Source organism: Haliotis asinina, chromosome 4 (assembly GCF_037392515.1).
Source record: "Haliotis asinina isolate JCU_RB_2024 chromosome 4, JCU_Hal_asi_v2, whole genome shotgun sequence".
Classification (NCBI taxonomy): domain Eukaryota; kingdom Metazoa; phylum Mollusca; class Gastropoda; order Lepetellida; family Haliotidae; genus Haliotis; species Haliotis asinina.
Window position 1 is genome coordinate 35,400,911 of NC_090283.1, and position 15,324 is coordinate 35,416,234.

The 15,324-nt window shown below is 43.4% G+C and overlaps 1 protein-coding gene across 1 annotated transcript in view; it reads right to left on the reverse strand.

Annotated features, from left to right (window-relative positions):
• Positions 1-220: 220 nt before the first annotated feature.
• The window catches only part of LOC137280911 (uncharacterized), a 78,880-nt gene continuing 63,776 nt past the window's right edge, over positions 221-15,324 (reverse strand). The window contains exon 3 of the mRNA XM_067812097.1: positions 221-3,160. Coding sequence (XP_067668198.1) covers positions 221-3,160 — 2,940 coding nt within the window. The remainder of the gene's footprint in view (positions 3,161-15,324) is intronic.

Consider the following 15,324-nt stretch of genomic DNA (forward strand, 5'->3'; position numbering starts at 1 on the left):
GCACAGAGATGTTCATCTCAGGCGCCAATCAACAAGTACAGCGGCATGCATAGGGGATGTGTTCAGGTGGAATCAATACCGAGGGTAGTGCACGTGTTGCACGTTCATGACGTGTTGTGCACAGTACCGGGTTCTTTTCCTTAGCTGGTTCTATAATTAGTATAAACTGTTGCTGGTTCTCTATTTCGGTACTGCTTCCAAAATAACGCAGATTTGTGTCTTAACTAGGACATGTCATGGACACAATGTCAACATGACTCGTGGATATCAACGGGGAAATGTCAGCAAAGATCGTTGAGCGAATGTTAGGACGGATATCTTGTCGGGTGGAGAAAAAAATGACAACATGATTCGTGGAGGGTGGAGAAAACGTGACGTTGGATCTTCTAGGGTGGAGAGGATGACAAAGTGGATCTTGGAGGGTGGAGAGGATGACAAGGTGGATCTTGGATGGTGGAGAGGATGACAACATGGATCTTGGAGGGTGGAGAGGATGACAAGGTGGATCTTGGAGGGTGGAAAGGATGACAACGTGGATCTTGGAGGGTGGAGAGGATGACAAAGTGGATCTTGGAGGGTGGAGAGGATGACAAGGTGGATCTTGGAAGGTGGGGAGGATGACAACGTGGATCTTGGAGGGTGGAGACGATGACAACGTGGATCTTGGAGGGTGGAGAGGATGACAACGTGGATCTTGGAGGGTGGAGAGGATGACAAGGTGGATCTTGGAGGGTGGAGAGGATGACAGCGTGGATCTTGGAGAGTTGAGGGGATGACAAGGTGGATCTTGGAGGGTGGAGAGGATGACAAGGTGGATCTTGGAGGGTGGAGAGGATGACAAGGTGGATCTTGGAGGGTGGAGAGGATGACAAGGTGGATCTTGGAGGGTGGAGGCGATGACAAAGTGGATCTTGGAGAGTTGAGGGGATGACAACGTGGATCTTGGAGGGTGGAGAGGATGAAAACGTGGATCTTGGAGGGTGAAGGCGATGACAAAGTGGATCTTGGAGGGTGGAGGCGATGACAACGTGGATCTTGGAGGGTGGAGGCGATGACAAAGTGGATCTTGGAGAGTTGAGGGGATGACAAAGTGGATCTTGGAGAGTTGAGGAGATGACAACGTGGATCTTGGAGGGTGGAGACGATGACAACGTGGATCTTGGAGGGTGGAGGTGATGACAACGTGGATCTTGGAGTGTGGAGAGGATGACAACGTGGATCTTGGAGGGTGGAGACGATGATAACGTGGGTTTGCAAAGGTGGAAAGGATATTAGTAGAGGACGAAAACGTGGATCTTGGTGGGTGGAGAAGATGACAACATGGATCTTGGAATGTTGAGGGATGACAACGTGAATCTTGGAAGGTGGAGAGGATGATAACGTGGATCTTGGAGGGTGGAGAGGATGACAAAGTGGATCTTGGAGGGTGGAGAGGTTGAAAACGTGAATCTTGGAGGGTGGAGAGGATGACAAAGTGGATCTTGGAGGGTGGAAAGGATGACAACGTGGATCTTGGAGGGTGGAGACGATGACAACGTGGGTCTTGGAGGGTGGAGGCGATGACAAAGTGGATCTTGGAGGGTGGAAAGGATGACAACGTGGATCTTGGAATGTTGAGGGATGACAACGTGAATCTTAGAGGGTGGAGAGGATGACAAAGTGGATCTTGGAGGGTGGAGACGATGACAACGTGGATCTTGGAGGGTGGAGAGGATGACAACGTGGATCTTGGAGGGTGGCGACGATGACAACGTGAATCTTGGAGGGTGGAGAGGATGACAAAGTGGATCTTGGGGGGTGGAAAGGATGACAACGTGGACCTTGGAGGGTGGAGACGATGATAACGTGGGTCTTGGAGGGTGGAGGCGATGACAAAGTGGATCTTGGAGGGTGGAAAGGATGACAACGTGGATCTTGTAATATTGAGGGATGACAACGTGAATCTTGGAGGGTGGAAAGGATGACAAAGTGGATCTTGGAGGGTGGAGAGGATGACAAAGTGGATCTTGGAGGTTGGAGAGGATGAAAACGTGAATCTTAGAGGGTGGAGAGGATGACAAAGTGGATCTTGGAGGGTGGAAAGGATGACAACGTGGATCTTGGAATGTTGAGGGATGACAACGTGAATCTTGGAGGGTGGAGAGGATGGCAAAGTGGATCTTGGAGGGTGGAGAGAATGAAAACGTGAATCTTGGAGGGTGGAGGCGATGACAAAGTGGATCTTGGAGGGTGGAAAGGATGACAACGTGGATCTTGGAATGTTGAGGGATGACAACGTGAATCTTAGAGGGTGGAGAGGATGACAAAGTGGATCTTGAAGGGTGGAGAGGATGACAACGTGGATCTTGGAGGGTGGAGAGGATGACAACGTGGATCTTGGAGGGTGGCGACGATGATAACGTGAATCTTGGAGGGTGGAGAGGATGACAAAGTGGATCTTGGGGGGTGGAAAGGATGACAACGTGGATCTTGGAGGGTGGAGACGATGATAACGTGGGTCTTGGAGGGTGGAGGTGATGACAAAGTGGATCTTGGAGGGTGGAATGGATGACAACGTGGATCTTGTAATATTGAGGGATGACAACGTGAATCTTGGAGGGTGGAAAGGATGACAAAGTGGATCTTGGAGGGTGGAGAGGATGACAAAGTGGATCTTGGAGGGTGGAGAGGATGATAACGTGAATCTTAGAGGGTGGAGAGGATGACAAAGTGGATCTTGGAGGGTGGAAAGGATGACAAGGTGGATCTTGGAATGTTGAGGGATGACAACGTGAATCTTGGAGGGTGGAGAGGATGGCAAAGTGGATCTTGGAGGGTGGAGAGAATGAAAACGTGAATCTTGGAGGGTGGAGAGGATGACAAAGTGGATCTTGGAGGATGGAGACGATGATAACGTGGGTTTGCAAAGGTGGAAAGGATAGTAGTAGAGGATGAAAACGTGGATCTTGGTGGGCAGAGATGATGACAATGTGGATCTTGGAGAATGGAGAGGATGACAAAGTGAATCTTGGAGGGTGGAGAGGATGACAGCGTGGATCTTGGAGGGTGGAGAGGATGACAGCGTGGATCTTGGAGAGCTGAGAGGATGGCAACGTGGATCTTGGAGGGTGGAGAGGATAACAATGTGGGTCTTGAAGGGTGGGGATGACGTATTGAAATTCTGTTGTAAGAATAATGATATTTATACATTTTTGCATTATCGTGCTGTTCACACGAAGCAGTGTTGGCTCTTTTCGCATCGTGAAATTTCCTTCAAATTATGTTTATAGATTCATATCCACAGCTCATAGCAGGGATGGTAACACTACCTGCTCACGAGCGTGTCGTCCGTACCACGCCATCCAAACCTGGGTTTTTAGTGTATATTGAAAAGAAATACATCGGTAAAGAGAACATGACACGTACTTTAAAGTACCAGGTGACACCGGCATCTCCAGACCACGGGGAGCACGGTGACGGCGTGTCAGTAGACGCTGCTTGGAATCACAAGGCGTCCCTACCACAGGGGATACCTTCAGATGCTTTCTAGAAGATACCGCTCTGCCAAAACTCAACAAATGCTATTTTTTCAGTCGGCACGCGCGTGCAAACTTCAACACATCGCAGGAATTGGGGGAATGATTTCTCTCTTGTTTTAGACTGATATGATGCACATGTTGACTGTCAGAACAGCCGCCACTCACCTCTAAAGATCTTTCGATAACGACACGAGGTTGTGTGCTAATGTGAAATACTTGCACCATTACATTGCTGTCCGACTATTTGATATTTTCTTATCACCCTTATAGGGAAAGGGCATTTTCCTTTCTTTTCATACCAGTGCTGTAAGACCTATACACCTAGCTAGTTTAAACGTCATCAGTTATAAACTCCAACCAGTCCTGCTGGACCCACGGGCCTTGTCTACACTTCATCTGTCATCAGCTGCAACACCAAGCACTGCTGGACCCACGGGCCTTGTCTACACTTCATCTGTCATCAGTTGCAACATCAAGCACTGCTGGACCCACGGGCCTTGTCTACACGTCATCTGTCATCAGTTGCAACATCAAGCACTGCTGGACCCACGGGCCTTGTCTACACTTCATCTGTCATCAGTTGCAACATCAAGCACTGCTGGACCCACGGGCCTTGCCTAGACGTCACCTGTCTTTAGCTGCTACATGAGCCGTTAACAATCTGATATAATTCAGAATGATTTATAAATCATCTCATGTCAATGGCTATAAATTGACTACGGTGATGTTAATTGCGTATGAATTATGTTAAAAACCTTTCCTAAACCCTAACAGAGAGGCTTACTTGTGAAACCCGTGAAGTGCTAAATCTGTATTGAAGTGAAACCATCGGCCTCTTGTAGAGATGAAACTGTTTAGACACAATTATATTTTTTTGTATATCCCGAGAATGCGTAGATAACGCGAGAGAAGTAAGAAAGACGATATTTGAGTTGTTCTGCGGACGCGACTCTCATCAGCGCTGAGTGATGGCCGCCATATTTACCTTCTCTGCTGTCAGGGGATGATAAAGCCAGCCACTTTTTTCTACGTTATTTCTGTTTTCTAAATAAAGCTCCCGTCTTGTCTGATGTGGTTTGGATTTCTCGTTCCTGGAATTTCAGGAATGAAGGAAAAGATGAGTATGGAGGGTCGGTAAGGACAAACTAAGATTTCCTGATGCATGGTTATGTCAAATAATGTTTCCATTCCTCTGCTGGAATTCTTAGATGCTTGGTAGCTAAGAGTAACAAATGACCAACAACATTCTTGAAAGACTCTAACAAGAAGACCCCAGCCGGGGAGACAGCAGAGTCCTTTGAAGGCAACACACGTCTCCAAAAGATGCTTAAGTGGACTATGTATGTCCTTCAAAACATATGATTGTGCCATGTACTGAAAACACAAACCAAACATTTCAACTGTTAGCTATTAATGAATGGCAGTAGGTGTCTCAAATACTAAACTAGATCTGTATTTGTGACAGCAGCTAGAGGTAGTCAACTTCACCTTGGCAATATACCTTTGGTGAGGCTCGTTACAGAGAACACACGTGGACATGTCATGATTTCCACAGACCTCATTCTAAGCCGTCACGTATCTCTCTACATCACTCCGCGTGGATTTAACAGAGTTACACTCTCTTACGTAGACTACATTGTTGAAACTAAAAGGCTTACAATCGGTATCTCACAATATATACATTATATCGCAAAGCGTTTTCTAACGACAGAAATACGGTAGGAGAGTAATGTTTCCATAATGTCTTTTCAGTTGCCTATTGACGCCCATGCTGAGTTTTTACTGTTCTGAAGACTTTCACAAATGGCCCGCAAGGGCATCCGTACATTCCCGATCTTTCTAACTAGTTTTATGATTCCCTCTCCCTAGTTCGGTTACAACCTGGAATTGAAAAAAATACCAAACTCGTACTGAAAATAAACAAAGGTTCTCGCCTGCATCTCATTTGTCCTACTTTTGTCTATTCCCTGGCCTTATGAAGTGCAGGAGATGTAACACAAACAGATGTCCGCATTTTCCATGTATTAAGTTGGACGTAAATCTTGCCAGCATGCCACAGAAAGCTACGTTTTGAAAGCAAGACATCGTTAACCCTAGCCGTGTCACGTGATTACGGTCACAAACGCTGGTCTTTGTTTATTTTCTCGACCATTATTTTGAAGAGCAATGCAAGTAAAAAAACACATGGGTGCTATTCTCTGGGAGGATATGTAAACTACAGCCTGAACACTACATGTTCACTGAGCTAGACGGTTAAGCGACAGGATGGATGTACAGACTAAACACACTCACATGGCCACACACGCTACAATGCTTTCACCCCTGCACTTTCTGATGTCTCCTCTGACCATTGTCTATGGAAATAACTTAAAGAACTTCGTTGTTGTAACTCTGCGTACGACACCTTTAGTGGTTCTTCTTCGGTTGGAGCTGTGGTATTTTCTGAATGAGCCGCGCGAACTGGCGAACATTTTCAGAAACATCAGTTTGCCCTACGTTACCTGACAACATGCATTAACTTCAATTTGTCCGACGTTACCTTACAACATGCACTAACGTCGGTCTGTCCGACGTTACCTTACAACATGCACTAACGTCAGTCTGTCATCAGTCATTGCATAATCATGATGAGTCTGCTTCAGATCTGCTGTGTCCACTGTCCAGTAAAATCTCTTCTGTCTCGTGTTAGAGGTTTCGGAAACTTTACTTTCCGTCGTGGCAACATCCGGCGTAGAGGAGAAGGTGTATTTGATACAGCACTCGCGGACAGATGGGGGTAGATTCCTCGCCCGTATCTGCAGTCGACCTTCTTACTGTCAACAGAACAATATTTGTCTTACAGAGTGAATACCATACCAGACGCAGCAGGGCTAATCCCAAACCTCCCGATTGTTACAAGTTCGATAGACTCATAACTCATGTGCCCGTTCGCTGTGAACTGTTCACAGTAATCATTCGCTAAGACATGGTTTTAGTTCTATTTTTTACACAGTGGTGTAGGGGATATAGCTCACTTGGAACCAGTCTTCAGCTAGAGACTACCTTTTTCTCACACGTATGATGGGTGAATGTCATTTGAAGATATTCAATCAAAATATATCTAACAGAATCTGGATGCAAATTGTTATCATACTGCTTATCTTCTTTATAATAATGTATACGGAAAGTGCATTGCACAAATTCATGACGCTTGTACAGATAGTAACAACATTTACCAAACCGAATTCATATTCAGGAATAAGACAAAATGTTATGGATGTCGACATTTTCTCTATTGTTTACACAACGTTAATAGCTCAGAAATGTTGTGTAAATAATAAAGAAGAAGTTGACATCCATAACATTTTGTTGTATTCCCGAATTCTGACCTCTATCGGTATATTCTGTGAATATTGGTAAATTCTGATATAATGTAGAATAATTAAGTGGACATTATAGAACACGGATGCAGTATGAAGTTCAGGAACACGTGCATCAGGATGCACGCACCCCAGAAAGTATTACGGAGTCAAAGGAACGATATTTCATTCATAAGGAGTCGCTTCGAAACTCACATGGATAATCTGATCTGGGACAGGTGTTTCTAAATGCTTAGACTACCGTCTATTGAACTTTCAATCAAATTTGGCGACTTAAGTAAATGCCACTTATCGATTTGCTCACCTGACCTATGGTTAGTCGCACTATAGATTTTTTGCATTGCTTAATGATTCATGGCCAAGCCCCCTGTAACCGAGATACCCTGCTGGAGCACAGTGACCTCAACTCGACTGAATGTATCTACGTATGTCAGGTGCATAGCAAATTACAGGTTGAGTGGAGCTGGTCACTTTGTGTGGCAATAACTTAGTAACGGTGGAGCTGGTCACATGTGTGTAGCAGTAACCTAGTAACGGTGGAGCTGGTCACATGTGTGTAGTGATGACCCAGTAGCGGTAGAGCTGGTTACATATGTGGAGCAGTAACCAAGTCATGATGGAGCTGGTCACATGTTGGTATCCTAGTAACAGTGGAGCTCGTCACATGTTGGTACCCTAGTAACAGTGGAGCTCGTCACATGTTGGTACCCTAGTAACAGTGGAGCTGGTCACATGTTGGTATCCTAGTAACAGTGGAGCTCGTCACATGTGTGTGGCAATAACCTAGCAACGGTGGAGCTGGTTACGGGTGGTTGCATACATAAAGGCCTGGTGGGATGCTAACAAGTCCCCTATGTTTGATAAATTGCGATGGTTTAATTTATTTGTTATGCCTCTGAAACCTTGACCTTGACCTTAAACTTCACTGTAGATGTAGATAGCAAACGACTTGCCACCTTGCACTACCTATCTGGGTTATCTACTCCATTGATAAAATGCGAGTGTATTCAGTCCAGTTTGTCATGTCAACTATGTCACTTGGATGGTGATGATTCATTCTAGCATATGAATCAGTTAACCCTATGTATGGTATCATCTTGCGCATCAGGACGCGTGGCAATACACGGGTATACTCCGTGCAAACGTATATCTTCGACATGTCTCTCTGAAAATATTAGCCGTTATGCAATAGGCTCAATATGAAGAATTTGCCTATCCGTGAGTAACGTATACATTGAACATAACGAGACAGCCACTATTCCTTACGTTAAACTAGCACAAGAAATAATACGTTTTCAACGACTGTTATTTTTTTAAAAAAAAAACAAAAAACAAAAACAAAAACAAACAAAAACAAAAACAAACAAAAAAAACACACAAAAAAAAAACACACACACACACAATAGTGAGGTGTCTTTGTGAAACAGGTTTCATCTTCATAGCAAACATATCACATTTATGGTCGGTGCTTCTTAAGAAACTCATGACCAACGAATGACTCATATGAGCCCATATGCGAAGCATTTGCGGGGAACATTTGAGTGAGTAGTAGTAGTGAGCTTATATTCAACAACTAATGTCATGAAGTACTGTGTGAGCCTACATTCAACAAATAATGTTAAACATGATTGTTTCGTGGAAAACCATGTGATCCTATATTCAACAACTAACTTCACCTACGAATGTTCCAATTTCTGTTTTGAAACTTTATTGGAATGTCAGTCAAGCACCACACTGTTGCGATACCATTCTAAATAAGACCACCAAAGTGACAAATTGTCCACCATTAATCAAGCCTGTACATGGATTTCTGGAACAAGTCACTAGCAGTAAGCACGTCGTATGAAAGTATTTTGGAAATTTGATTGCTGAACCCGTTAGGATAAATGAACTTCATAACTTCTGTAAGTCAGGTCTGGCTTTAGATGCTGCTGAAACATTATCTTGATTTAAACCTATATTTATTCAGTACATGAATATAGATTTGTAAAATGCTGTTATAGTTTATATTAACACTACAATACTACGTATTATATGATATAAATTGTAAAGTCACAACATGATATACCATATCATAAAAGTTAACAATTGCGTGTGAAACAGATGCACAGATGTATGGTGAAAGCAAATTGGTGTGACGAATCCTTGTAATTTTTATCTGATCAGATGAACACATATAACTGGGCAATTACAATCTGGTGTGCATGTAGAGTTCATTTAATTCAAGAACATTTGAGGTGCAGATGATGATGCGTTTTCCTATACGTTACGTGTATCAGTGTTTCCGTGTTTGCACGTAGAGTGCAGAATATTGCTACAGGACCAGAATGTCATTATGGCAATACATTGGCAGCAGTTTATGTAAGTGTGTCTGGCATGTATGATACAGAGTCCAATAAAGGAATATCAAAGGCTTGAAACTTCCATTCACTCGGAACAAAAAATCTGTGTAATCAACAACAGAGACACATGCTTACTTGGCTGCCTTCACAATATGTGCACCGCCATGGCTAGCCAGCGTAGACTGCATAACAAACCCAGATGCCGTGGGCGATCATGTGAAGGTCTTATATTTGTGTACATAGCGTGGGCAGCCTCCCACCCGGCCTATATAAACTATAATATATGCGACGACTGCCAACATAGTTACTCCTTAAGTGATGGACGTTCAGACAAATTGTTGACAACGTTATACACAAGTAGCGCAACTTTGCTGCATGTATGCAGTAGGTCATGCGTGCATGAGTTTCGGCTGTTACAAGAATTGTTCTGGCCACTGTGTGAGACATGCTACTTACTAGGCAGTCCTGCTAAACGGGTTCTTATTGGGTACAAGCAGTTCGAAAATACTGTCCAGTAAAAAACGTCTGTAATACTGTACATGACAGTCACAAAAGAAACCAGTGAAGCGGTTTAAGACACTGTTGTCACCAAAAGCAATATGCCTGTGTTAAGGTAGAGGCTCTAATTGCTTTGGCTGGATTCAGTTAACTGTGATACTCATATCTAGAAATCTACTGATATATTTAATAACGAGCAGGCATAGTATAACTGAAGCATTACTAGAGTGGGGTGGAGGGTGGGTCGTTACCCGTTTTATAGGTTTATCATATACATAAAATATAGTCAGGTTTGAACCCCAATCAATATACGGTGCTCTTCGCTTGGACAGCAGCCTAACACATCAGTTAGAGGGAGATATATGTGCTTCAGTTAGGAGGAGGTATGTATGCTTCAGATAGGCCGATGTATAAAGGTTTCGTTAAGGATGAGGTATATATCCTTCAGTTAGGCGGATGTATAAAAGCTTCATTAAGAAAGAGGTATATATGCTTCAGTTAGGAGGATGTATGTAGGCTTCGTTAAGGATGAGATATATATGCTTCAGTTAGGAGGATGTATGTAGGCTTCGTTAAGGATGAGGTATATATGCTTCAGTTAGGAGGATGGATGTAGGTTTCGTTAAGGATGAGGTATTTATGTTTCAGTTAGGCGGATGTATAAAATCTTCATTAAGGATGAGGTATATATGCTTCAGTTAGGAGGATGTATATAGGCTTCGTTAAGGATGGACGTAGATATGCTTCAGTTAGGCGGGTGTATAAAGGCTTCATTAAGGATGAGGTATATATGCTTCAGTTAGGAGGATGTATATAGGCTTCGTTAAGGATGAGGTATTTATGTTTCAGTTAGGAGGATGTATAAAGGCTTCATTAAGGATGAGGTATATATGCTTCAGTTAGGAGGATGTATATAGGTTTCGTTAAGGATGAGGTGTTTATATTTCAGTTAGGAGGATGTATGTAGGCTTCGTTAAGGATGAGGTATATATGCTTCAGTTAGGAGGATGTATGTAGGCTTCGTTAAGGATGAGGTGTTTATGTTTCAGTTAGGCGGATGTATAAAGGCTTCATTAAGGATGAGGTATATATGCTTCAGTTAGGCGGATGTATATAGGTTTCGTTAAGGATGAGGTATTTATGTTTCAGTTAGGAGGATGTATGTAGGCTTCGTTAAGGATGAGGTATATATGCTTCAGTTAGGAGGATGTATATAGGTTTCGTTAAGGATGAGGTATTTATGTTTCAGTTAGGAGGATGTATGTAGGCTTCGTTAAGGATGAGGTATATATGCTTCAGTTAGGAGGATGTATATAGGCTTCGTTAAGGATGGACGTAGATATGCTTCAGTTAGGCGGGTGTATAAAGGCTTCATTAAGGATGAGGTATATATGCTTCAGTTAGGAGGATGTATATAGGCTTCGTTAAGGATGAGGTATTTATGTTTCAGTTAGGCGGATGTATAAAGGCTTCATTAAGGATGAGGTATATATGCTTCAGTTAGGCGGATGTATATAGGTTTCGTTAAGGATGAGGTATTTATGTTTCAGTTAGGAGGATGTATGTAGGCTTCGTTAAGGATGAGGTATATATGCTTCAGTTAGGAGGATGTATGTAGGCTTCGTTAAGGATGAAGTATATATGCTTCAGTTAGGAGGATGTATGTAGGCTTCGTTAAGGATGAGGTATATATGCTTCAGGTTTGAACACAGATAAACGTACAGTATTCTTCGTTAGAGGAATGCGTCTCACACATCACTGGGGATTTAAAGTATGGGGGTTTATAACGTTCAGGCTTTCATTGTAGTTCAGGGATTGGAAACTTTTTGCTAGAGTCGGGAATATCGTTTAAAATAGCTTCGGACAAAACCCACAGCATATACTTGTTTGTGGGACTAGTAGTCGTATGCAGTTTGTGAAGTTCTCGCCAGGGACGTCCGTTATTACAACGGGTAGGCAAGGCTTTTCTGTCGAAACATCCCTTTTCAAAATTATGTAGTGTTTTTACAAACAGGTTGTAGACACTGTTTATCTACTGCTACTAATAATAATGGTTTGCTGCCGCGTATGAATACATGCTGATGACAACCTCCAATCAGTGGACCGTCATTTCCACCGAGTTGCTATTGTGCCGGTGCGCATGGACATAGCCAGGGACAGGAGACGTTCCGCCATAAGCATATAGAATATAATAACACGATGAATGCCCGAGCACCTGTGTCACGTCACGTGATCTTGTCTCAGGTTAAGGCGACCTTGTTATAAAGAAGCCTTGTGCAGAGCCCATGTTGACAACAATCATCTATTCACTTCAGCATTGTAAATACGTTTACAGGTTTATCTGATTTCCCTTCACTCCAGAGGTAAAGCGTGCACGTGTGGGTATTCAGTGATGTAAAGGGTGTGTCTTTGTCGCGTACACGTGTCAACTGAGCCAATACCTCAGACCCTTCACACAGACAGTGTTTTGCCCGTAAGGTAAAGACGAAATATCCACAATCCATCCATGCTGGTGGGAGCCTCACGGTTATACATTTATGTGATATTTGCTATTCAAGACAGTAACTCATGCCCTTCCAATGCGAGAGAAATATGCAACGTGCTGTTTTCCAAGTCAGGAAGACAAAGGGGGTGTATTTATTGATATTCTTTAGAACAAAATAAATCAATACACACTGTAGAAGGTCTGCTCAAACGGCAACTAAAATTACACTTTTAGTGATCCAAATGACAGCAGCGTCTCGACGTAGGGAAATGTAAACGGATTAAATCTAAACCTATACTTTCAAATTGTTGAACCGTAGAGTGCTTCTAACTGGAGCCAGAATACTAGACTCAGAGATAGGTCTCCTTACCACAGCACATGACGGAACGTCTGAATGATATACAATGATATACATGACATCAGACCAGCTATCTTGCACCGTCATGCGCCTAATGCCAGTTGCAACCCTTCTCTGCAACTGCCAAAATCTCAAAATATCAGATATAAAATCTATGAAAAAAATCGAAGCCAAAGAATGATGTCTGGGGCGAGGAACCGCAGTGAATATCAAATAAAAACCATTCCTGACAGGCAAAAAGTTAATTATGTGGCTGCGACCCCAGGTTGGAGCTCTGTGGGGGATTTGAAAACCGCTAACGCTTGCATTTGCTATTGCTGTCTCGCCAAATATTGATCCATGGACTGCGTTTGGAGGGAGGGGCTACTGGGTCATAGACCTTTACATGATCGGAGTCGCAGACACACTGACCACACTTACATCATTTTTTTTTAACGCAGACAGTGTGATTGAATGAGGCCGAAGCCTACACGTCCTGGGAAGCATCCTGCAACAGCATTGTATGGTTGACAGTGGGCACAAAACCATGAGGATTAACCTTACCCTGGACGTTGAAGTGTCAGGTGGTATGGCTGATGACATGCATGAGGCGATCTTTCCCGTCGAGTACGTCAAAGCGTACAGACTGCAAGTGCAATTGAAATTAACTGAATCAAGGTTTACAGGCTGTCACTCACTGCACCATGGTCTTCAGGCTGTCACACATTGCGTCGAGGTCTACAGGCTGTCACGCACTGCGTCAAGGTCTACAGGCTGTCACACATTGCGTCAAGGTCTTCAGGTTGTCACACATTGCGTCAAGGTCTACAGGCTGTCACGCACTGCGTCAAGGTCTACAGGCTGTCACACATTGCGCCAAGGTCTCAGACTGTCACGCATTGCGTCGAGGTCTACAGGCTGTCACGCATTGCGTCAAGGTCTTCAGGCTGTCACCCATTGCGTCAAGGTCTACAGGCTGTCACACATTGCGTCAAGGTCTTTAGGCTGTCACCAACTGTGTCAACGAATAAAGGCTGTGACGCACTGCCTCAAATGCCTACATGCTGCCTTGTATTGCGTCAGTGTCAACGGAATGTCACGTACTGAAGCATGTGCAGGTTGACATTATCAGGCTACAGGCTGAGGGGCACTGTTTTAAGGTCCAAAGTCTGTGACGCACTGAGTCAAGGTGTAAAAGATGCACTGTCTACAGGGTATGACATACTGCGTCAATGTCTACAGGCTGTCACATTCTACGGCATGTGCAGATTCACTGTGTTATGGTCTGCAGGCTGTAACCCACTGCGTCAATGTGTACAGGCTGTCACGAACTGCTGCCTCATGGGAGTACAAGCTAAGCACAACTGTGCCTTGTGTAGTCACAAAAAGGTAGCTCTAACTAGGTGTCTTTCATTCTTGCCGAACAAAAACTTTTCATCTCACTAATTATACAATGTCAATGATTGTGAAATCATTTCAACACTTCAGGTCGACTTTGCAATTTGGTGTTACAGTTGATATGCAACCTTCGAAGATACGTGTTAAAATATATTTTCATTGACCCCTGCTAGCCGTAAGAGATATAACTAACGGGATTGGGTGGTCAGCCTCCATCGCTGAGGACTTTGTTGACACATGCTGTGTGTTCACTTATACAACCAGCCAATAAACAAAAACCAACAAACGATATGAATAACGGTTATGTTTGTAGTTGTCGGGACAACCAGTTGGTGTGGTCTGATGTTTCCCGGGGAATGCTGACCACAGGTTCTTCTAGGAGCTGACGTCGGGTGTGGTACCGGAATGCCATGCACAATTCCACTACACTCTTCCGATCGTCACCTTTTGGTCCCATCTCTTAACATGTTTCTATAATATAAACTGCTGCTGCTGCTGCTGCTTCTCCTCCTCCTCCTACTACTACTACTGGTGCTGCTGCTACTACTACTTCTGGTGTTTCTGCTGCTACTATTAGTACTACTACTAGTACTACGATGGTCACTACTACTACTCTAAACAAACATGACAGTGTATAATTTTGATGATGTTCCAGTTACTGTTTTGTTATCCTATATATAAAGAGCAAGTCTAGATTGATCCAGCCCTGCTTTTCATTATAATACATGGCAATCATGATCGAGAGACAGAAATAATGCAGGATGCATGCACGTCTAGCCATATGAAACACAATAGCAGTCTTCATTGATTATCTAAAATTACTGATGTGGCAAATATGTTGAATCCCCAACCATATAAAGAAAGCTTAAACGCACATAACTAATAATCACGCCTAAACATCTAAGATTCTTTATTATAAATTGAGCGCATATATTGCTCTTCTTTAATGTACACAAGTCAGTGAGTTGGCTTAACGCTTGGGGTGTGGGTGGAGTTCAGCGCATTGCAGATATTATCCCCAGATTGTTCTGTGTCGCACTGTTACGGAAGCTGAGATTGCGCATGTCGTCAATCACTGCTTCCGGATTAAGTGATAACATTATTGGCCTGCTTTCATTTTAGCTTGCTGCCAATTCTTATTTCGTCAGGTCTTTACTGCTTGCCAGAAGTGATCTAATGCTATGTAAATTATTCTGATACACTACTGTGTCTGTCTGGGACTTGTGGATTGTCGGAAATATCACCAGGTAGGTTGTTACCCGGGTCGTACGTCTAACGTGTAATACTACCATACCAGCATGTTAATAATCCCCGAGGTGAGTTATGACCATTTCATGAATGACATTTCATGCGCAGGATCTTACGAATTAGAATAATCATCAGTGCA